Consider the following 25,041-nt stretch of genomic DNA (forward strand, 5'->3'; position numbering starts at 1 on the left):
AAGTATCAACCTCTCACCCTACACTTTTATCTTGTTAAAAGTATTTATGAGGTAGTAAGTACAACCAGTGCAAAACACTCATAGTAAAGTCGGAAACTAATTCGAATGTGAAGTTAAAGAGATACATCTATTTCAAGCAAACTGTATATTCAGACCTGTGTCAATTCATACTACATTAATCTCATAAGTACATTTAAGGGAAGAACAGCAGCGTATTTTTGATATTACAAAAGCAGATGGAGATCTGCACTCATACCAACTCTCTTGTTCTTTTCCCTCCAAATTAACCACTAGTAGAAGAACCTTTGACCTAAATGGACTGCCTTTCTGATTTTGTATTTCAGCTTCATGTAGTACAAGTTACTTGTAGACACAGAATACCTGAAAGCAGTTAATATTTAAGAATTTTCACCTTGTAACTTCTCCTCAAAGAGTGAAACAAAAGCATAACATGAATTTTTAAAAACCTGACTCAAAATTTAACATCAGTTTATTTGCATCAGGTTATGCAGTCAGGAAGCAAACTAAAAAAAAGAAAAAGAACAGTAAATTTACATAAAAGGGTAAACTGATAAACATACGATGGAAATGTGGGAAGTAACATCATAAGTGAATTCAGGAGATGGTTTGATATGCTAATGGGATCAGGAGGGAGGAGAAGATGAAGGTTAGAATAACTGCTCAAGACTAAAAAGTAATAGAAACCAAGAGCGGGTTTAGACTTTCCAGTAGTTCCTTTCGTCTTCAGCAGCACCGCAGAATGCCCAATTTACTGTCTCAGGCTGCAGGTGGTGGATGGTTCCTTCTTTTGCGTGAGGTTCAAAAGGGTATGTCAGGTGCTCCGTGTACTGCTTGTGCTTGTTTCATAACAGTATATTTATTCAAAGTAATTTTTCTATCTATTCATCCCCCTCAAGGCTGAGAAACTACCGAGTGATTCGTTTCACTTTATTGGTTTAATTTTTTTGTTGTTAAACTACTCTTGGGATTTAACGTGCTAAATGCATACAAAATTTGTGACCGATTTGATATCACATCAAAATCAGTAAAGGGAGGCATGTTTCTGAGCTTTTTTCCACAGGAATCCCATGGGAGAGGCGTATGGGTACAGGAAATCTTAAGTCAGTGTTACCTGCTGATGGCTGAGGGTGGCCTGTGTTTGCTGTGGAACAGCAACTTCTTTGATTATTTGTGTAGTCACTTGTAGATCAAGACTATGTGTGAGTTAGTTTAACCCTCTCTCAAAACAGAGGCTATCTGTAGGGTAGTGCACTTCAGAATAACTTATTTTCGGGGGGTGAGTGGTGGTGAAAGTTTGAATTCTCTTATTTCAAGCCTGCTTAAAAAAAAAAAAAGTGGGGGGAGGATTAAAAAAGGGAATACAAAACCAAGATACCCAAGTTAGTTGTTTTCTCTTGCTCCCTCATCAAAATCAAGCTTTCTCCCAACGAGGCTCTTAAATCAGGCCCACTCGAGGATTGTGCGTTCGGGTGAGGCTTAGCAGAGTCTCATGCAACAGATGTATAAATGTGTGGGTTTGAAAAGTGTGTGCCAACAACCTGCTGACACCCAAATGAAAGGGGTTCTGTTGGTTTGGGGGTTTGTTTGCTTTTTAGGAGTCCAGAAGTTTTATGTATTCTGAATTTCCTCCAGAAAAATTAATTGTGATGAAAACAGACTCTACTCTTCAGTTTACCAGAAAAACTTCTCTGAGTGCCAGGAGGCCTTTGAAATATAGATCTCCTATTTCTCAGAACAAACTGGGTCTGGCCTGTCCTTCGGGTGAAAGATTCCTGGTTTCCAAGACAGGATGACACACCCAGCATTATATGATTTATTAAATACCTAGGGGATTTGTTTTGAGAACCTAGGGGATTTTATTAGCATAGCAAGAGTGATGGCTTGAGGAATATGATTTCCATCCCACCCCTCTGGTGTCTTGTCTGCATTTCACAATTCCATCTGATTGGCATCTGCCCTGATGGTAACTTGCTAACATTTTTGAGAAGATGGGAGAGATCAGGCAAGCTAATTCCTGCAGACGTTGAAGAGCAGTTTCAGAAAGACTTTCTCAAGGTGATTGGGGTACATCAGTCAGCCAGAGCATCTTCCAGCCTGTCACAGAGCTGTGGCAGATCCCAGCTTCCATTGTAGCGAAATCCACAGAGGAAGGAGCAGGTCTGTGTTCTTTTCTAATACATGCTGTCAAAATCAGGGTCTGAGATCCCTTACTAAGACTGTTGATAGTGGAGGAGACCCAACTATTAGTACATTCACTTGGCAGCATCATATGCATCAGTATATCAGGAGAGAGAGAAAAGTGGACATGGGAAGATCCTGCCTGTGGGCGGTTCTGCCGTAGCTATGCCAGATGGCCTGTTCTCCTTCCATAACTGTGCTCTGTCAGTCAGCGCTCTTTGTGTGGATTTGTTCACCTTTTTAATACTATGGGCTTAGATTGGCTTAGTGAGTTACATTTTTCCTTGACCAGCCGTTCCAAACGTTCAATGGCCCGATCACTGGTTGGATATTCCCTTTTCCTGGCTGGGAGATTTACACCCTCCTGGACCCTCTCTTTGAAACTCAACCAACAATTTCTTTGAGCTGTCTTTCTTCAAAGACAGCACAGTTGGTGACTTAGTCAAGCAATAGAGCGAGTGAACTGCAAATTTTGATAGCAAGCCATCTTTATATGATCTTTATTAAGAAGAGATTTATTATCATACTTCCCCAAAGAAGATTTTTACCAGACTGGGAAAACTGTTTCAAGCTTTCGTTTGAAGGAATTTATTCCTTGTTTTTTTCCTACATGTCATGACTGTCCACCTGAGAGTAAGCTTCTGTCTCTTAAAGTCCTAAGAACCATATCGTTCTGATCCTCTAGCAAAGCTTTTTTGAAAGTTTCAGATTTATGGAAACTTTTGGCAGCACATTTAAAGCTTTAAACAGCAGGCACCCAGACCGTACCACCATGTGATTCAGACTGCATCGAGGCTTCTTCCTCCCGCTGCCTCCCTGCAGCACTGGTTGCAGGGGGACGTACCTTTGCAAAGGGTAGGTCAGCTGCTCTCGGCCCCGATTCGTGGTTGGGCCAAACGGTCTGATGTTCCTGACCAGGGAATGCCATTACTTCTCTCCTTGAGTAAGGGCATGGTAGAGTTGTGTGCAGTGGATCCATGTGCAAAGATGAAGATGCTTCCTGACTTGACAGCGACTGTAGGAATTATGCTGTCCACCTTGGTTCCACAACACCTTCTCCTGCCACTATGAGATGGTTCATTGGGCAGCACCTTTGGTGAAGGACCCTAATAGTGTTTGGGGCCACTCTGACACCCCTGTACTGAGCAGTGTAGCATCAGGGAATGGAGAGTGTAAGTGAAGCTCCCAGCTGCCATCAGAAAAAACTGGTTGAAAATGATGGGCTTCTGTGCAATGGATATGCATGTTTGCCACGTGCAAATGTTCAAAATGAATGACAAAAAGCTGTTATTGTTAAGTAACCATCCTTTGTGTGAAGAAATGAGTCAGTATCATTCTGCATCTGCCATGAACTCAGCAATTTTTAATGGTTTAATGTGTGTTACAATAGCAGTGTGGTTCCAGATAAAAATTCAGAAAAGTTAATATTGACATAGATAGCATAATTATAACGAATTTTTGTCAGAACGTAGTTATGAGAGCTAACACAGGAATTGCCTAGTTCAGGCTCTACAGAGTGTCCTGTGAACAGATAGAAAGTAATTGGCAAGACAGATTAAGGAATTATCAGTATTGTAAATTATGAACAATAACTTTCACTTCACACTGTTTTCTAAACCTGATTTTTTAAACAAGCAGCTTTTTGGTTGATACAATGCCAACTGATTTTAGTACAGAAATCTTCTATATTAAATCTTTAATATAGAACCTTCTTTTCTATTCTTTGTTGTTATTTATCAGGATCAAAGCATTTCGAACCCTCCAAGAAGCTCTCAAGTGCAACTATGAGCACTGGCAAATATGGGAGAACTATCTTCTCACCAGTACAGATGTTGGAGAGTTTTCAGAAGCAATTAAAGCTTATCACCGGCTCATGGACTTAAGAGAAAAGTACAAGGATACGCAGGTGGGGAAGCTTTCATGTTAAGTCATCCTGTATGTTCATTAATTTTTCTTGTGAGATAGAGAGAGATTTCTGCTGGTAACGGTATCAGTAATGATAGTACACATTCCAGGGAAGTTATGTAGTCAAGCCATTACATTTTTTGAGATCCAGACTATAAGAGTAAGTATTTAAAATAAAAGTGGACAAAAAGAAAAACCTTTGCATCCAGATTGCCTCAGACTTTGTGGAAGGACAGATATGAGCCTTGCAGTTTTAAGATCTTAAATAAAACACAATGCATAACCCCATCTTTCCATATTGTTCCTGCATGTTTTAGTATCATAAATAATATAAATTATTTAAAGAAAGGTAAGCTTTTTGCATGTGTTAGGGAAGTCCACAAATGAGCCTTTGAAAATGAATTATGTTTCATAGATTGAATGCGTTATAGTCAGAACATTGATTCTCAATAATCGTAACAAAGAAAATGAAGGAGGTGTTTTGCTCGTCTTTCACTGCAGTTCAGTTAACTCCTGTGTTTGTAAATGTGCGCTCGGGACGCAATCCGGAGAGCCTGCTTTAGCAGCTTCAGCTGGGATGTTTCCTTGCCTAAAGCCAGGTCCTGATCCAAGCAGGACTCTGGGTACTCCGTGAAAACAGCAAGGTGAATCTGAAAGGCAAGCCATGGCATCCCTTCAGCAGAGTAGTGAAACACCCCCAAAAGCCCTTGCAAAATTGGTGGATCTGGTGGAAGAGCTTATGAGCTCTTAGGGAGTTTGTGTGTAGTACCAGGGGCAGAAGACCCAGCTGCTGCTGGTCATTCATCCCAAGAGCAGGTTTTGTTTCTTATCCCATAAAGTGATTACAAGTAGCTTTGCTGGATCTTGGGAGTTTGAGTCCAGTGATGGAGAGAGAGAACAGGTAGAATTAATGATGGTTGTGGAAACATCCTATTTGTTCAGGAGGGTGTGGTTGTTAAACACTTTTCTGGTTCCTTTTCAATAACAAATTGTACCTGAGTACAATACTTACTGCCGTAAAGCCGGCCACACGCAGGATAACATTCTGTGTGAATAAAATCTTTTGGGTTTGATACGGCTGAACATCAAAAGGTCTCAAACTCTCTTTGCACTAAAACATGTCTATGGAAAATAGTCTTACATATGGTAAAGATTAGTGTGTTTGGCAGCTACACTCTTGTGCTACTGGTGGGACCTGTGTGTTCATTCATGGAACATCTTGTAGATGGTTGGCTCTTTTTAATGATTTTTTTTTTTTTCTCAGTTGTTAATTTAAACAAAATTTTTAGAGGTGGACTACTGTATTATTTCAGTCAGATTGACAGCTGACCAGGAATAGAACTTTCTACATGTATTTGTCCATTTTAGATATTTTGAGATGATACAGATGTTTTGTAAAATTTTATGTGGGGTATTTTATTAAAATATTTGGGGATATTGCTTGCACTGAATTTCTGTTGTTGTGATGTAACTCTTTTTTTGGTCTTGTTCTCATACAGCTTTTATCATGTTTACAGAAGTATATATATGCTAAGTGTCCAAAATTTTTTTTTTTCACCTTAATTTTAACTTTGGCTTCTGATACATGAAGTGCTTTATGGGTTTCATTGTAACTTCTAATACAATTTCCTCAATTAGATGTATTTTACTAGTTGGCCAAGAAAAACCTCAGAGCCTGATCAAAGAACTCCTGAAAGGCTTTAATCAATACTCTTACAAGGAAGAGAAGAGTATTCCCATAGAAAACAAAAAAAAAGCACATAAAACTACTTTTTGTTGTTGGCTTCTGATGAGATTGTTTACAAAGCTCACCATTGATTTCTGAGCCTCTCCCATTTGCCAGCTGGCCTGTTTAAATAGAGATGATCTATGACAGTCTTGTGCAAATGTATTTTAACAAAGTAAAATCATGGAACATGAGTAAGTGGAAGCACACACTTCGTTTCCACGCAACATAGTATGATCCTCTCTCAGGTTATATTTAGTATTTGTAGTCGTAGATTTTAATTCATAGACTACTAAGCTAGATGACATAGTGGTGAGGAAGAAGGTAGGAATTTAAAAATCCAGAAAAATAAATATGCACGAGACTGGAAGAAACAAGCCAAGTCATTAATTCCAGTTCTTTGTGAACAAGAAAGCAAATCACCAATCACTTTTGGCATAATCGTTGTTGCAGAATACCCCTTGTGAGACTGAACGCATCAATTTAGAGTCTGCAATTGAATATATGATTTGAAATGTCCTTGGCTTGTGTAGTTACATCAGATTTTTTAATTTTATTTCAGCGTAGTATGAAGTCATATTCATAAATCACTAATTTCTTCTAACAACAGTAAGGCATTCATGTCTTCGTCTGTGATTTCTGTCAGGCCATTGCTGTCTCTTTGTGCCAGACTCCTGAGTGCAGAATGCAGCTTTGGGAAATTTTGCTCCTAAGCTATTCTAGTTATTCAACGATGTCATCCTTGTGGCAAAGGTTCTGAGGTCAGATATCATGAGGCTTAAAGCTATGTATGTACAGATTCTGCAGACAGAATTGAGTAAGGAAAAGCTGAAGGGCTCTTTATAAATGAGCGACGATGTAATAAAAGATTACAACAAGGGACGTACTTTCCAAAGTCTCAGTTTCCTAGTATTCCCCTTAAATGTTACAGGCATGCTTTCCTACCTACCTTCCTTGCTAGATCTTAAAATTCTTCAAATTTTCATGTTCCTCTTCATGTTCATGAACCTACTGAGAAATACACCTTGAAAACCTTTAATATAGATGTTACATAATAAAAGATATCAGCTTACTGAATTATCTGTAGTTTCAGCTAGTAGATTGGACACTAAAAAAGGGCCTGAGGAGAAAGCCTTACCTGTTGTCATCATTAATTTACCCTTTGAATTATTAGTCTGAGATGGTAAATATCCTTGAAGGATTTCTGCAGCTGCTAATCGTACCGCTTTGCATCACATGCATGTTTGTGGAGGCAAGTGTCCTTTTTACTTGGAAAGTTGCAGTTCTGTGAATAACAAAGTTATTTTGTGGGTGGAAAAGCTGTTTTGCTACATTGCTTTTCAGAAACCAGATCTTCATTTTGTGCTGTCAAAGAACATGAATTCAGAAGTATGGGTAATGGTTTCTCTCTGCAATTCTGTGTTTTCGAGAATCTAGCAAAGTTTTTCTGTTGCCCTTTCCGTCAAATATCATCCTCATTTCAGCGGTTTGTGTTGCCAGACTGTTTCTAATAAAAAGTGGCAAGAGCATGTTCCAAGGGGATTTTGAGGAGCAAGAGTAGGAATTAATAATTTTTGGAGCTCAGTTTCTTTAAGTAGCCAGTAATGACAACTGTCTTTATTATAAAGCTTTAATTTGAGAGGGGCACGGGGAGAGCTCATGGACTACAGATTTGTCACTTTGGATCTGGTATCTGAGGGTTCTCTTCTTACTTGAGCTCTGTCAGCGTTCAGTACTATCAGTGAGGCTTCTAAAAACGGTTTGACCAAGTGATTTTTTTTTTTTATGAAGGGAGCTGTTTGGAGAACAACTGTGGAATGAGATGAACTGATAGCAATCACAGCACTTAAAAATTATTGGGTTTGTTTCTTAGGTTTTGTCCCATGGTGGGTTTTGTTGTTTTTAGTAAACACATGTTATTCACAAAAGCGAAGGAGAGGAGGAGGAAAGCAGATGGTGTGATGTCATGCTAAGCAAAACCTCTCTGCACAGTGGAATATGGAGCTTAGTTCATCAGAAGAGGCATTCTGGAAAAAAAAAAAAGTTCTACTGGTCGTGTGGGATCCTGGGCAAGAGAGCCTTGCTTTAGCAGTTCAGTCCATGTGGCAGTTTAAAATCTCTCAAAGGTAGAAGTTAAAATTTAACACTTAAGACAACCATCTAAAACGGAAAGCTCTGTTCCTGCTAATACATTTTGACGATTAGCACAACTCACTCGCAATTTGAAATAATTTTATTTAACAACGGGGCACAGCCAAGTGGCATTAACGATTCATTACTGTTTAACGGACCCTTTAATCTGGGCCTTCACACCAGTTTTATTTTAACTGCTGTAGTGCTAAAGCTTACATGAATTACAGGAAAAGGAGGTGGATTGCTGTGATGAAAGTGTAAGCAAAGCCTGAACTCTATGGCAATATGGGGAATTTTTCAGTTGCTAAATGCTAACGACTGAGGAAAGTTTTTTTTTCATGTGCAAACAAAATATCATTGGCTTTAAAAGTCTTGGTAACTATACATGATGTTCACGTGAACTAACTTTTTGGGCTTTGAGTAACAATTTTGTTAAACTCAGAAATTGATTCAGAGGTCATACATGTATGTATGAATCCTCTAGACCAGTTCTAGTTCCTTTTCAAAAGCGAATACAATTTAATGTTTCTTCTTTTATGTTTTGTATGGCAATGCTGTAGTAATGGCAATACCAATACTTGCTGGTGTTTTTCCAGCAAATCATTATAGGAGACCTGATTCATTTAATGATGGGCTTTAGTCCCTCAGATTCCAAATCAGGAATGTAATATGAATTTCAGAACTTTTGGACTATTAATAGTTGAACATATTTTCTGTTAAGTGCAAATCCAAGCTCTTGAACAGAAAAGACGGAACAGCCGGTTAGTTTGTCATGTCATTTTGTAAGGGCTACACCGTTAGTTTTGGGGGAAGTTTTTTCCCTGATATTCAGATGCTACTATGATTTCATATTGATTCTGAAAAAATACCAGGCAGATGTATAATTTTTCTTCAGTTTTTCTGTTACATAGATTTATTTCATAACATCATCAGCCATTTTGATTTATTTGGGATGTTTTGCAAAAGATTTCCTGTATCTGACAAAAAATCAGTAATTCTTGGGATGCATGTTAATTGAGTCATTCTATAGAAGAAAAGTTGTTTTAGGAAAAAAGACATAGCACAAATACTAAACTGCATATGTTTTTATTTTAAGTGTATAATAAGCATAATATTTGATATAGTCATAATTTTTGCATTACTTTCTGCCAGTGAACTACACCTTGGTTTGTGAGGATGCACCGCTGTCCTACTTGTTCTAGAGTGGTGGTATTATTTGTGTGGTTTGGGGCTATTCACAGAACAGCTTTGAAATTGGTTTTATCAGTGCCTTGTTATTAACGTTGCTATTAATGTGATTTCATTCTAAGTATTAATATCACATGGACAAAGATGTTGAAGCGTTAAAGTTGCCAAATGATAGCCTCACGGGTTAGGGAGCACCGGCATTAAGGTGTTTGTATACCCGTTACCAGACTGTCTTGCATGCAAGTCTTAGGAGACTTCCATTTCGGGTGGGTTCATCACTGTTGCTTCCCCAGCGGCCCTGTCTCATGCACTATACAGAACAGGTAGTTCTCACTTAATAAGCCACAGCTTTTCTGGGTTTTATTTTCTTCTTCTAATTCACCCTGTGATCCAATGTCTTAATTTACATTTGATGTTTCTCTTCACTGAGAAGGAACTGCAGCACAGCGGAACTGCTTTCTAATTTTCAGTGTCTGGTTTGGGACACGAAGACTAGTGGTTTTTCAGGGACACTTGGTACTACGTAGCGTTTCATACATGCAAAGCCTCTTGAGTTCTCCAGCAGCTGCACGGGCTCAGCATTTCTGCAGGTCAAATCCCACATTCTCAAGCCAGTGACTCAGAAAGTACAGCCATTACATGAGTACTTGTAAAAAGTTTGATCGAACTGAGTTGACTAGGAATTCACCAGAAGTGCATTAAACACAGACTCTCCCAAGGCAGAATTCAGTTGCCTTCCAGTTTCCATCTCCTCCACTGTGTGTCGTTCAGTTTCTGCAGGCAGTTAACAGAGGTCATGTAAACAACAGTGCCTGCTAGTAGCTGAATTATGATATTATATATATAATCGGGTTCAGCCTGTTTGCTGATCTTTTTGTAACTGTATTATAAGGTGAAAATATCTTCAGGATACTGCTGCAATTTCCTATACCATTCTTTTCACACTAGCCTGTCCCAGTAACCCACGTTTCTGTCTTAGCTCGTTGGCCTCTATCTTCACCAACCATAGAATCTTATAGGTGAGGTTTAAAGTAGTCGAAGTACTCCCCTAATAATGTGTTTCGTAGTAAATTCTGTACTTGTCATACGGTACTATGTTTTTATTTTACTGAATCATTAATAGAGACCAGATATTACAGATGTCATTCTATATACTGATGTTGATTTGAGTTGAAATAAAAACTCTTTCCTGCTGCTTTTTTAAGGTGCTGGCTATTCTGGTCAGAGCGGTAGTGGATGGAATGACAGACCGTGCTGGAGAGGTCGCGAGTGGATTGAAAGGGAAATTGCAAGAGCTCTTGGGCAGAGTGACTTCACGAGTGACAAACGATGGGGAGATCTGGAGACTTTATGCCCAACTTTATGGAAGTGGACAGAATGATATTGGCGAAGATATTGAAAAGGTAAATGTGTTGTGAAGTTCATGTTTTTAAAGACAGGCACTTCTGGTACAAACCTGTTCCCTAACACGAACTGTAGTGCTAGAGTAAGACATGCTCTTGTTCCAGACGTGTCTTGCTTTAGTGTTTCTATAAGCTTATTTTCTGCTTTTCATGTTCCCACAACACACATTTTTGTTATCTAACAGGAGTAAGATATTTTACATCCTTTTTTGTGGATTTAAAAAAAAAAAAAATCTCTCTTTTACCAGTATTATATTTTAAAACATCCCATCACAGCATAAGTGCATTGTCTTGGATTTGTATTCTGAAACTTTGCTTGGCAGCAATCTAATGTCTGTAATCTAATGGTGGTCTTGTTTTTTTTTAAATTGGAATCTTTGATTCTGAAGACAAGGTATTGCAGCTTCTGGAAAAAAAATGGATCTTAATGGCATGATCCAGTGGCATCATAAGCCATCTGTGTTCTTCTTTGCAATCACTAAAGGAACATGCATTTAAGATAGTCTATACCACAGTTAGAGTTCCCAGAGTAAAAGGGCTTTGTCCTTATCTTAAAAATGAAATGGAATAATGCTATTTAATTCTTAATCTGTTAAACCACTAGTTTCTTTTTACCCATCTCTGGTTTTGCTATGTTAACTTCATCTCTTGTTCCTACCACTTCCCAGGTAATCGAGTTGATTTCATTTCCAAAATAACCACTTTGCGCTGCTACAAGTGTTTACTTTGTTGTACGCTGGAGCGTGCTTTGCTTTTGGTATTAAATTTCCAAAATTCAAATAGCCTTGCACACTCCAAAAATACTTATGGGTTATCAGATATTCACTGAAGCTGAAAATACACAAGGTCAGCATTCAGTATGTGTTTCCTCATAGGGGTGTGCCTTTGGCCTGGGCAAAAATGTCAGCCTGGAGGACTGCTTGTCACTTGATGTCAAGCATATTAGGCAGATGATTGGGCCTACAAATTGTGTGCCTCTGGAGTTAAATTTATAATTATTTGGGCCTTGCTCATTGTCTTCCTCTTTATGCTCTGCCCTGTTAAGCGCCTTGTTTAGTCATCGCCGGTGTCCATTATACCTCCAATTCCTCCCTTTTTTCCTTCCCTATTTTTCTTTACAGCTGAACAATAAAAGGGATTTGGCCTATTTAGAATTCAGAAATACAGACACTGCAATATCCTGTAATATATCCTCCAATTCTTACTCAGACATGCAAAGTAGCAGAGGCCCTGTCTATACTGTAAATGTAATCGTTTCAGAATCTGGTTACATCACAGAACTTTTCACTAACCCAGTTAAAAACATGGTTTCAATTTGTAGAGTAGACAGGACTGTCACTGTGTTTCCTAATCAGACTGGTTATGGAACATGGTTATGGTCTAGCTTGCCCTGCAAAGTAGAATGATGTTTATAAATACTTAAGGTATCCTTACATGTGTATCCTGGTATGACAGTAGCATAGATACAGAAAGAGCAAAACTGCCTACAGCCACAGCATATGTTAATTTACAGTGTGAAAAATAATTTATAATACACTAGATAGTCACTGGTAGCTTTCCTGATATCATATTATAGAGTGAAAATGTTAAAACCAGTATTTGTTGGCTTTACTGCCAGAAGCACCATTGTGTGTCAGTCGGTTATTAAGTGAATATGACTATCTGTAGAAAAAATCCAGATCTATCGTTACAGTTTTCCCCCCACATTTAGTATGCCAAAGGTGAATGAATTCTGAAAGGACATTATTTATTACATGGTGGCATCAAAGGACAAAGAGATGGGAACAGCTCTAACACAGTGTCGTGCACCTCCTTACAAATGTAGGGTTTGACCTTTATTCCATAATGTAATACCCCATTTAGTGCAGATTTAATTATATTTAACCAATTTTGTTCCTAACATTGCATTTGAAAGAACAACCTTCTATTTCTGGCTATTGTAAAGGGTGGGCTGGTTGGTTGGGGGTTTTCACCCTTCTGCTCTGCTGCCGTATCTGATGCTGTGAATCACTCGAGTCTGCAGTTACAGTTCACAACAGTGCTTTGTAAATTGGATCAGTCAGACAGGGTTTACCGGTCAGGAGTGTAAAACTATTGAAGTGTTGGGTTTGTGGGGTTTTTTTTCTTTAGCTTAGCATATATTTACTCTTACCCTTTTATCTGTCCGACCTGCCACCTCATTCAGTACTTCATTCTTTCCCATGCTGACTGTAGTCCATTCCACCTCTTTCCCACCGAGAAATCTTTCCAACCTTCCAGTTTCCTGCTGAGCCGTACCCAGGCTGTGAAACCCTTCTGTTCGTTGAACTTTCCCCAGCTTATAACCGGTTTCCTTCCAGGATAAATCCAGGTTCCAGAAGGGCAAACAAACAGCCCACAAGGCTTTCAATGCTTTCCCCTCTCTGACATCTGTCAGCACCCCCCCCTAATTTGCTGCTCTGACTCAGACACGTGCAGGCTGAAATCAGACCGCTGTAAAAACTGTTGTTCCTTCTCTTGGAAGCTCTGGCCTCTGCTGGCCACCACTGCTACCAATTACAGCCTCGGTTATCATGAAAAAAATGAATTTGCTCTGGCTTGACGTAATACACCTTCACTGCAATTTACAGCAGCATGAGCAGTGCAGCCGCCTGTGCCGTAGTGATCGGAACTGCGGTGGGAGAGAGGAGGTAGAAGCTTCTGGAGCGATGACTCCCAAATTTAACCTGTCTTTGTTCGGCGATCAGAAGGCTTTATTGTGCTCATGTACACGTACCGCACTGAAACATTTTTATTCCTTTATATATTTAAACTCTTTAAAAAGATAGTTGACAAGTTTTCATTGAACCAAGCCATGTAACTTCTGGTGTGTATTTGTTTCATATTTCTGATGCTGTAGAAAGAAAACAAAACTCGAAAGCAAAGGTGATTTCTTCTGCTTAAATTTTTCTTCTTTTTTTTTTTTCTTAATGGGACCCTCCTTCCACATTGTTTACATTTCTTTTTCGTGTTCACACGGAGAACCAGAGCAGTATGGCAGCTAACAGCCACGTCTGTAAAATACATCATTGGCCAAGAACACATATACAGAAAGAAAGCTTTGATGTATTCAGTTACAGTTTTTTTAGGTACAAAATTCCTATGCAAAGTGTGAGTGTAAGTATTTTTCTGTTTTTCATGTGCATTTAATTATGATGACTTGGCAAACATGGGTCACATCCATCAGTCTAGACAGATTTTTAAAAGATAGAAATTAGACACATGTTACTTTATATGCCTCTCATACTCGAGATGCAGTATTGGTGAAAAACATCTGTGTTACAGCTGGTGCTCACCGTTGCAGAGAAGGAGACTACTCGAACTCACCGGAAATCAAGCAGAGTAAAGATACATTCCTTTTCTGGATTAAGTGCTAATTTCATAGACACTTAAAACTCAATTAGTCTCCTAGTTTGTTTTCTCACATACTGACCACTTTTTTTCCTCCTTGCAGGCCCTGCAGTGTCTCATTAAGGCACACAGATGTGAAATTCAATCAAGTGATTGGGAGAAAGATGTTTCTTCTTTTAAGGAAGTGGTGAAAGGAGCCATAGAGATTGCACATGGTACGTTCTACATGAAAAGAACTTTTATTATCCTTGAAGAGCGTGGCAAATATTTATTAAGCTTAGTAACAAAATAATATTACCCTTAACCCATCGTATTAATTCCTACGGTTGGGGGTCCTCTCACACAGCATCATCCTGATAGTGCATTCAAAAATATACTTGGAATAAGGCAGAAATTGTGTTGGGCGAGTCAGTAAACACATGACTAGTAAACATGGAATCAATTAATTTCATGGTCTACCAACTTCATAATGCAAGTGAAAATGCATCTATAGTTCATCTCGGTCCTCAAATCATCACATCAGTTTGACTGTGCCAGTCAGGAGATGGACAAAACTTAGTAAGGCTGTTCACTTTGTGTGATACCTGTTGGGTTTAGAGTTACTGTCTCAAAATTACTTGGCATTTTTTTCCTTTGTGTTTCTTTTGGAGGATGTTACATTAAAACATTTTCTATGGGAAGTATCAAGATTTTTAATTAAATGTTGTTTAAAGATTACTGCTATAGAGGTAATGCTTTTTTGGTTTGGGGTCCTTTTCTTCTGTGTTTGGATTCTAGTGGCCATAAAATGCAGCAAGACCAAATCTAATCATCAGGAAGCTTTGCAGATACTTTCTTCAGCTCGGCTCAACTTACGTGGCTTGTCATCCAAAGCAAAGGTAGGACTGTTTGAAGGGAAGGAATTTTTGTTTGAAAGGTAGGGATCTTTGTTCTGTTGCCAGAAACCATTTTGCTGTTTAGAGTCAGTTGTAGATCAAATAATGCCTGCCTGTCCCAGCGCATCATCAGATGGATATTCACCTCTCCGCTGTCAGGGATTCCAGTTTTAAATAGACTTTTAAATTTCCCTTCTTCCTGCTAGGCTTTGACTGAAATAAAGCTACTAGTCTAAGAGAGAGCATTGACATTTTAGAGTGACATAGAATTTTACTTAAAATGTTGGGCAAACAGACTCGAATGTTTGCAAGAAATCAGTCATTTCAAAGACCTGTTCCTTATGTGAGCGGTCAGGGGGGCAGCGGGGCAGTCTCAGAAAGAATGGATGTAATCCTGCAGAAAGAACCAAAATGTGTCAGGGCTACATTTGCATCACTTGAAGTGTTTTAAAAACAGTTCTTTATTAAAAGAGGACTAGTTTTTCATAAGGTTTTCATGGATACCCTACCAATTCAGGTATTAATTCGTTGGAAAATGTTATCATGCTTGAATCCTATGTTTGTTTTTTGGAGTTCTGCCTCCATAGCCAGGCAGCCCAAGAGCCGAGTCTGTTTCTGCACCATTATTATCCTAATGTTACCCTTCATCTTACAACATGAGACACAGCCATTGTTTAACTGAGGACTAATCTGGAATATGTTTTCATTCAAAATACACTTAAAGAAGTACTTACTTACTTACTTACAGAAGTATTCTTCCTGGCTGTGTGTGGGGTTTAGTAAATGTGAATTACAGAGCCTAAGTTTTATAACATGTGTGCTTGTGTTACAAAGCGTTGATCCGTCAGCAGTGTGCTAAACTTGGCTCACTGTCTTTTAAGTCCTATAGTGTTAAGGATGAAAGCCTAGGAAAGTGGTATAAGCAGACACAAGCTGGCTCCATAACTGTGCTTGTAGATACTGGCATACATGTATGTTTTGTCATGATTCACAAAATGGTTTTTAAACATTAAAAAAAAAAAGTGTACAGACTGAGTGTGACTGTAGAGAAAGCAAGACTTGACATAAATGGCATAAATACAAGTACAGGTGGTTTATATTATCCAAGACCATGCAGTATCTGAAAGATTAAGAACAGGTGTCTAGTAAATTGTATTCCTAATTCCTGAAGGCACTAATTAAATGAACATTTATATTACTGGCAGATAATGGTGCCTCTAAGTTTTATGGCACTTCTGAGAAAACCGACATGTTAGAGATAAAGCAATTGGTGTGACCTCACTGTTTCTGCATACTCTCCAAGATGCCATCTTATTTTTAATTTGAAGTCATATTGAATTTCCAAAGTGTGTGGTGGTTTAAAAACTCCGTCATCTTCTGTAAGAGCGTATGCACAAACAGCTCAGCACTGTTTGTGCCTGTCCAAGCTTAACCGCAGCGTCTCCTTTTGCTGCCTTGTAAGTCAGTAGGGGGGGCAGGGGGGGCATGGGGGGTGTGGAGTGGTTCTCTTTTGTTCTAACAGAGAAAAGCACTTCAAAAAATGGGCTAAGAGCAGCTCGGTAGTTAAGAAGTTAAGATTTCAAAAGGAATAAAGGAAGAGTGAAAGTAACTTTTAAAAGATAAAATTCCGAAATGTTGTAGTCAGGACATGCAGTTGGAACAAATGGGTAGTATTCATACGAGTGAAACGTCGCTTCTCAGACTTCTTGCCTTCCCTGGGATCTCCATCTCTGACAGTCCCGCTCCCGTGTCTAAAGTTTCTGTACTTGTAGCAGGAACATGTTCTTGTTTTTATGTAAGATGTTGCTTTGTTCAGTGACAACACTGTTCCGAGGCACATTGAAGACCTTAGTTCAGACCTTCTAAGTACATTTTTATCTATATACGTATCTGTATTGTCCCATTATGTTTTGATGATATAATGATGTACAGATGTACTCCAGAGCAACTTTTGTTTTCTTGGTTTGTTTTTGTCTCTAAATTAAGGTTTTTCATTTGTGTCAAATGAAGTGTGACTCACTCTTCCTTTACATAATAAAGGGGAAATAGGTGTTTGGGCCCCACCACCACCATATTTGTGGGGAGTGGAACCTCACTCAGCCTCCATATTGCTCCAGTCAGAGCTTGCATATCTCAAGGCTTTAGACAAATCATTTAGCATTCCTCTGCCTTGGTTTCCCTGTAAATACGTGAAGATTATGATTGCTCATGAGTTAGTTGCTTTGTTTTTCTATTAATGTCTTAAGGTCTCTAAAAGCAAACTATTTTTATTACTCTGGAGTGTTTTGTTTTGTCTTGTATAACTTAATTACACGCAAACAAATGTCTCCACCCTTGCATGTCTTGACATTGAATATTAAAACATGTTTATTTGAGGTTTTGGAGAAAATGACGCAACAGAACATGACACTGGGAAAAATGGCCATTAAAATTCACAAGTACTAATTTATCAGCAGGTGGGTTTGTAAACTGCTGTGGCAGTATGTGAGATGCTCTTCTAATTTGAGTTACATGGTAAAGTCCTTTACTTGCGATGGGATCAGGGGTCAGCGCAGGCACTCAGAGCAGAAACCCAGCATCCACAGGAGTTTTCGGGCCTTTATGGTCTATATATGGATGTGTGTACTTTATATATATATGTGTGTGTGTGTGTGTGCGCGCGGGCACCTTCTGTTTATTAGCCACAAAATGGCTGCCTTAAAGAGAGAGATACCGTCACAGGTACCAAAAATGCAAGAGGCAGGATAGTGGTGGTGAGCTGTTCTGTCTCTATGCTGAAACAGACAAACTGCATGTGTATTTTAAAATAATTTCTTTCTTTTTGTCATGCAGCAACTCTTTGTAGATGTAACAAGTAACGAGGTTCACAGGGAGATAGCTGATGAGGTGACAGCTGTGGACAACATGGTCGCTGAACTGCAGGAACTGAGCAACCAGCTGAGAGACCAGTGCTGACCTACGGACCTGGCTTCGTGACAGGAAGACAATAATGACATGTTTCTTTTGCCACAGCTTTTGTGATGGAATGGTAACAATTCTGATGCAGCAACACTCCCAATAAACGTTTTTCTGTACAGTGCTGTTCTTGCGGTCAGTTTTCTTCAGAGTCCAGGCTGCTCTTTAAGATTCTTGTCTGCTCTCACTGTCCTGCGAAGAAGCTGCGTGTGTCGGGTTCTCAGGCCCAGCTTTTCAGGAACAGGCCGCTTGTATTTACCCGGTGATGGCTGAGGGTGAGCGCTGCCTTTACCCCCCCCCCCCGGCGCCAGGCCTCCCCTCACGGCCCACCGGTGCTGCAGCGGGGGAGCGGGAGAGGCGCCAGGGCGGGAGGAGGTGGACGAGCACGCAGCAGAGGCGCGAACGGGGTCCAGCCTATCGCCCTCAGCAGCGAGGCGCACAGCCAATCAGAGGGTGCGGCTGTCTGCCACTGGCCAATCAGGGGAGCTGTGAGGGCGGGCCGTCAGCGGTGGGTCGGTGGGGTGAGGGTAGTCTGTCATGGCAGGGGGCGGCTGCAGGCAGGGCTGGCTTGAGGTGGCTCGGTAGGTGCTGAGGCACTTTGCATTTTTAATTCCGTGTTAATTGCTTACAGGGGAGTAGGAGCGGGGTCCCGAGAGTCACAATTTAGTCTTGTTACTCTTGTAACGATCAAAGTAGCAGGATGCTGGCTGTGTTAGGATGTACAGACAGTTACTACTTAGAGCAGCATTATATTATTAAAAACCGCAGAATTTGTGTCCCATGGCAATAGACTAGCACTTCATTTGGGCCTTCCAGAGGCAGGGGGATTTCACCCCACTGAGACAGCAGTAAAGCTGTAGTCTAATCTGAAATACTTCTGTCTGACTAGACCCAAATAAGTTATTTTCATCTAGACTGTTTTCAATTGTTTCATTTTTAAACGTCTTTGCTACAGCTCTTAAAATGGGATTTTTTTTCAGGGTTTTCCAGAAACCTGTGCAAAATTGCTTCCTCACTTTTCATGACTGTGGCTCTTTCTTCCATGTGAGAATGATGCAGTCTCCAAAAATGGGTTATCTGTATTCTGGATATGTACTGACTGCGTCATTAAAACTATACCATTACTAGGTGGCAAGAATACTCTCCCTGAAGAGAAAGTCAGAAGGAAAAAGGAAACCAAACAATTGGATTTGAAGCAGCAGTAAAAGTGTGTTATTTTGGTGTGTGAAGGAGGAATCCATCCTGATGCCTTTGTGAAGCTTTGTATACTTGTGGAGCTGCTTAGAATGGAGAATAAATGATTTGCTGCAAGTATTTTGACATGAGGTTCCCACAAAAATTACTATCTTAGCAATGGGTTTACCTGCTAGTGAAGGAGAGCTAGGTCCAAAGCACTTCTTCATTGAAATGGCCCAGAAAGGGAGGAGGCATTAGAGTTTGTGCAGAGTGAATTTGCTGAAGGTACTTCCATTTTGCTTCTATGTATAGTGAGGGGCCCACCCGACTGAAAAAAACAGGCTGTGAGTTTTGTGACAGACTCCCACCACTAGTATTTTTTTATAATTATATTTTTATCTGATTCACCTTATTCACAAAGGAAAAGAAAAAAAAAATCTTTAAAACTATTATTTTGTTCCCAGCACTAAATTTTATTGGGAAGAAAGGATTTAAGAGTGGAATTGTTCACTGGCAGAAAAATCTCACATTTTTCTTGTGATCTTATGGCAAATTTTAAACCAGAATTAAATTCCACTATCAACTTGAATTCAGTCGTCTTGATTAAAAGAAAAGAGTTTCCATTGAGTCTTCCTGAGACACTTTTACAACTGAAATTTGGAGGTGCAGAACATGAAGCCGCATTCATTTTTGTGTAATAGCTTCTGTCTGGTATTTAATAATGGTAGGTGGGAAGTGAATATTTCATATAGAATATTAGAGAGGTTTGTGAGGAGGCCTTTATTTTCTTTCTCTTTTGATTTTTTTTTTCTTTTGAAAATTATTTTTTTTCTTTGCCTAAGGTGGTCATTCTGCTCTTCCAGCGTCTCTCCCCTCCAGTACCTCACATGATTTCTCAGTACAAACTTTTTGCTTGTTTGAGCCTCCCTCTCGTAGCAGATGTGTGGAATATAAACAACTATGTCTTTCACCTACTCCAGGGAAAGCTTGCTCTCCACAGACAGTGTGTTCCTGCAGAGTGGGATGACTGCTGTTATGATAGCATACCGATTTTCCTGTCAGAATGTAATTATGTAATGTAATAGAGGGGAGATATCTGCAGAGACTGAAAAGTACACAATTTAAATATGTACAGACAACATCATGGTGTGGAAGATGGAGAGGCAGGAGCTGGCTCACTGCTCAGGAGACACTGGCTTTTCAGAACAGATAACCTTCTCAGGAGCTCTAAGGCACTTCATCTGCGGGCCTGAACGGCTGATGTAAATCTCTTAGCAGGTAAGTTCTTGCTACCTCTTTCTTTGTGTTAGGGTCATTTTCATCTTCCTCACATACAAGGTGGGCCTATGCTGCTGCTTTGGGGTTCATCACAGTGGCCTTTTACAGGCACAAAAGCCACCTCAGTTCTGTATGGTACTTGTTTTCTGTCTCATGCCGGCAGCATTTGGTTCAGAATAGCTCTAGGAGACCATTGTCACAAAGACAGTGTTACTATAATAGCTCTGGTTGTCAAAAAAACTTGCTAGTATGGAAAGAGGAAGGAACATTTCCTAAACAGACTGCAGACTTTGCGGATCTCCATCTCATGGGGAGCATCTGTCTTCTAACATGGGAACTCTGATCACTCCCATGACAACTGCAGAATCCTCAAGGTTTTCACAAAGCTGGACAGTCCAACGGATGAGGTTGTCACACCTACAAATACCTCTGTAACATCCGTGTTTATTGTCAAGTGCTCTGTGTACAGCTGTATGGCAACAATTACTTGGTGTAGCATGGACTTGCTTAGGCAGTATTTCACAGGAATAGCTTACAGTTCACAGTAGAACCTCTGATCTTTTTTACTTTCTGACTTTAGAAGTATTAGGGAGTGCCCTATCTGCCATTAGACCTAATTTAGTGTGAAACAGAAGTCAAATGGATCAGTTTAGAATTTTTCAACTTCTACCTGCCCAGACAAGGAAAGTAACTGTCTCTGGGTTTTGAAGAGGAGTATAAAGTCAGTAAAGCTTAAAGGAAGTATGATGTATGAAAAAGAATTTATTTCCATGGCCCAAGAGGATTTGTCTGTATGTCTTTGACCTAATATGGTTCAACCTGTGATGTGTTTTCCGCCACTGGTGGTTAGAACCCAGGGAAGACTTCCTGATTTACCGGGAGGGCTGTGTCTACACAGAGAAAGTGTACACAGCTGGGTGTGGTGCTAAAAGGTTTTCTTGGGTTGGGACGTTACTCATGAGCAGAAGGGAGTGTTTTTGGGGCTGGTGAGGCCACGCTGACTCAGGCAGGCCATCCCGAATAAATGCCAGTAAATGTGGTGTTCACATCAAATGTCCTCGATGTTCCTTCTGCCGCGCTGACTGGTGCATTCAGAAGGGCAGGCAGCTCTTCCGTTGTTCATGGAGAGCTCTGTACTGAAAGTGCCCTGGGAAGAAATAAAGCTTGGGATAATTTTTCAGACCTAAAAATGGTGTATGGCTTATATGAAAGTACAGATGACACATTTACAAGTCTGGCTTTCAGATATGTGCATACTCTGGTTAAAACTACACCTCTAATTATTTTCAAAATAAATAAGGCAGGAGAAAAAACAGGTATTAATTTTATCCTGCTTTGGAGCAGTACTGCCCAAGAAAGTATAAAGTCCCTTTGAAATTATTTTGACTTAGCTTTTCCGTTCAGTATTTCTGTCTCAGTATCAGTGACTGAATGACAGTACAGATGGACGTAAGGTATTTCAGGGGATAAAAGGAAGCTAAAAAAACTCATGCTATTTCCAGAGTAATACAAATTAAAATACTATACAAGTATCTAACTTCTCTGTACCAGAAGTGCATACGAAATAGGGAGAAGGTAGCAGCTGATAGTGAACAGCTTGGGTTCTCTGAACTTAAAAATAAACTGGAATTTGATAGGAAAACCTTATTCTAAAGATGAAAAAATTACCATCAACGGTATGGCATTGTTTTCAGTGTGATTACTCAAACTAAATACTTTGTGTTTCAAAAATTATTTCAAGAAATTAATTTGATTATTTTTTATGTTGTGTGTCTATATATATGTAAGCACATATGTATACATATATGTATACATGTGTAAATGCACATATAGACCTATATATAAGCATGTGTGTGTCATATAGAGCGGTTAATTCTGAAGGTGTAGGAGGTGCATTTACAGGAAGGTACGTCTCATGAGAGCAGTGTGCAGTACAGAGACTGGAACACATCAGCCTCCCATCTGTGCGTTTCTAGCACGCTTGCCACTGATCTAAGTGCTGACTACAGGAGTGATAGTCTTCCTTTGCAAAAATGACTAGTTATTTTGGATTTGCTGTTGAAGAAACCTTTAAACTGCCTGACTTTAGAAGTGAATGTGTTAAACACTCTCAGAAAACCAGAGAGAGCCTTTCCATCTCTCCTTCACTACTCATTCAAAGTCCCTGTTTTCAAAGTCCTATTCCGATTTGAGAAAGTTAGGCCTAAATATCAGGGTGAACATGGATCATCTAAATTTGTTATTATCAGGCAATAACTAGAGACATTGTGAGTGTTCACTGTAGTTCAGGGGAAAAAAGCTTTGCTTTCATAATTAAATACCTTTGAATACTCTGTGTCTTAACTCTGAATTTCCTGCTTGCTCTGTTTCAACTCCATTTTCCAGAGAGCTTTTTACTGCTGGTCTACTGGTTAGTATGTAAATATGTAAACATATATTTTAACATATGTTGTTTTCATTTTTTTAGTCACGTAAGAGATTTCCATTGATGTCAGCCATTACAGGACTGTGGTGTCATCCATTTATGAAACATTTTAAATTCAAATCGTAATAGAATTGACTTTGTACTAGGGCTGAAGAATGAAGAGTGGAATTTTCAAAATTATTTTTTTATCACAAAATGTTGATGGTTACCTTGAATTAAGACAGGTGTGGATAGCACTCGAAGTGCTTTAATTCACATTTCTGAACACATTTTCTGTACACAAGTGCATGTAAAAGACGTGCCTGTCCCTTGCTGAGAACTCCCAAACCAGTAACACTTCTTTTTTTTGAGCTAAAAAGTCATAAGCAGATCAGGCCAGATGTAGCGAAGTCCATCCTATACATTGTACAGGATAGGTTTCAGGCATACAGCTGGCCAATGAAGTGAATTTCACAATGCGAATGGCAATGAAATATTTACTGTTATGCAAAAGCCACTGCAATACTGCAATACAGATATGTTTTGCACCAATCAGAAGTACTTATAAATAGATAGATGTCAATCGACAAGCAGCTTATTCAGGCATGTGCTCAAATATAGTAGCTGCATTCATTAGACAAACATTTCTACTAATCCCTCAGCTATGCTAATAAATGAGTAATCCTTTAGAGGCTGAGTGTGGTACCAGAGGGTTCTTTTTTTAACTATTAACATCCTTCAAAGACCAAGGTCTAATCATTATTAGTGACTGCATTTGGTTTTCAGCAAATGAATTGAAAATTGATAACCCTTGGCAGAGTGTTAAGTTAGAATTCCATACGGAAAATGGAGACGGCCTTACTCTTGGGAGCAGCTTATAATATCTTCAGTAGTTTTTTTCTGTATCTTCAGTAGTTTTTTTCTGGTTTTTAAACAAGCAAAAACCTCGGAGAAAACAGCAGTCTCATTGGGCTTGCTTGCTTGTTTGTTTTACTATTTTTATACCATTTGTCCTTTCATTTGCTTCTTTCACACTTCTGATTTCGTTGTTGAGGCAAGAAGAGTAGGTTTGTGGATGCAGGCTGGCTTCACTGAGCAGGATAAAGATGCCAGGTAGGAATAAGACGAGTGAGTCACTGCCCTTCTGTACTGTGGGGCAGATAAAAGACCTATTAAAAATTTAATCCACTAACACTGATCTCAACCTAAATTTGGTTTAGATCTGCTAGATCTAAATTGCAAGAACAGGGTGGTTTGGGATCAAAAATCTGTGAAAATTAACTCTGATTTCTGTATAGAACTGTTTTCCAAGTTGACCTAAGTATGAAAGACCATTTTTCTGTTGCCAGTTTACTCTGACTTGAATGTTTTCTCAGAACACACCAAGAACCTTTTAATCACCAGTGATGTCACTTATCCCTTCTTCTCAATTTTTTTTTTTCCTATTTATTTTAAACCTCAGGGACCTGTGAGTCAACTATAACAGTTCTTGGCCAAAAATTAGCATAATGAACCAGGCAAAGAAATACCAGCCAAGAGCCATGCAATGGTGGGGATTAACAGCATGAAAATCTTCAAAACTGCAAGTTAGCCTATTAATGACATCACTGCTGAAGTGAAGCAGCTAAATTTTGCAAGTCACATTTGGAAGTTAACCACTACAATTCAGCTCTTTTCCACTGCCATCTTTAAATGAGCATCATATTCTTTCCATGTTCAGTGCAATTGTTCCACCCTCCTCCAAGCCTCTTGTCCTGCTTAATTTTCAGTTTCTGCCGTCTGGGATGGTGATCCTGCAGTCATGGAAACCACCTTTTTGTTTCTCTCGCCAGCTTCTCTGGCATGGAGCTGGCTTGTCCATCTTTATGTGATCTCTCAGCTCTGGTAGTTTTGTGACCTGATTTTTAGAGTTCTTTGTGTGAAAAGCACCCCTGATTTTTAGAGTTCTTTGTGTGCTTCTGCCCCACAGCAATTTCATTTTGTCCCTTTCCAGTGGTAGTACCCCTTCCTCCCCTCCCTGTAATCTCCCTTCCCCACTTCTTTAAGGTTTCTCTGTGAGTTCTTGGTAGGAAAGATGCTAGGAAGGACCTTAAGGTTGCAATTAGTGTAGAGACAATCTAGCAGCAACGTGAAATAGGTAATTTGTAGTGAGACAAGAGTTACTTCGAGTGGAAAAAGGGCATTTTTCCCTCTGCCTTGGCTGAGCCTCTTGGGGATGAGGCAGAGGGCAAGTACCTTTATGTTTAAGGGGGGTAAACAGCACCGTAAGCCTTTGAGAGAAAACTGAGACTGTGGAGGGAGAGCGGCAGCCCAGAGATGGTGATGATGGTCCCTGTGGAACTGCTGAAACAAGGAAAAGAAGATTAGCGCTGTTCATCAGGCAGGAAGGCACAAGTCTTTCCTCGAGCAGAGGACTGAGCAGTAAATAAC

The 25,041-nt window shown here is 39.6% G+C and overlaps 1 protein-coding gene across 2 annotated transcripts in view; it reads left to right on the plus strand.

The window, feature by feature from the left end:
• Positions 1 to 17,771, plus strand: part of TTC27 (tetratricopeptide repeat domain 27) — a 115,426-nt gene extending 97,655 nt beyond the window's left edge. The window contains exons 16-21 of one of the 2 annotated variants that reach the window (XM_086460518.1): positions 2,176 to 2,178; positions 3,940 to 4,105; positions 10,357 to 10,554; positions 14,027 to 14,138; positions 14,701 to 14,801; positions 17,631 to 17,771. In XM_086460518.1, coding sequence (XP_086316644.1) covers positions 2,176 to 2,178; positions 3,940 to 4,105; positions 10,357 to 10,554; positions 14,027 to 14,138; positions 14,701 to 14,801; positions 17,631 to 17,753 — 703 coding nt within the window. In that variant the 3' untranslated portion in view covers positions 17,754 to 17,771. The remainder of the gene's footprint in view (positions 1 to 2,175; positions 2,179 to 3,939; positions 4,106 to 10,356; positions 10,555 to 14,026; positions 14,139 to 14,700; positions 14,802 to 17,630) is intronic. The other variant, XM_086460517.1, reaches the window with a different exon arrangement.
• Positions 17,772 to 25,041: the final 7,270 nt, after the last annotated feature.

The sequence above is a fragment of the Leptosomus discolor genome, chromosome 2 (genome assembly GCF_034619465.1).
Source record: "Leptosomus discolor isolate bLepDis1 chromosome 2, bLepDis1.hap2, whole genome shotgun sequence".
NCBI classification, from domain to species: domain Eukaryota; kingdom Metazoa; phylum Chordata; class Aves; order Leptosomiformes; family Leptosomidae; genus Leptosomus; species Leptosomus discolor.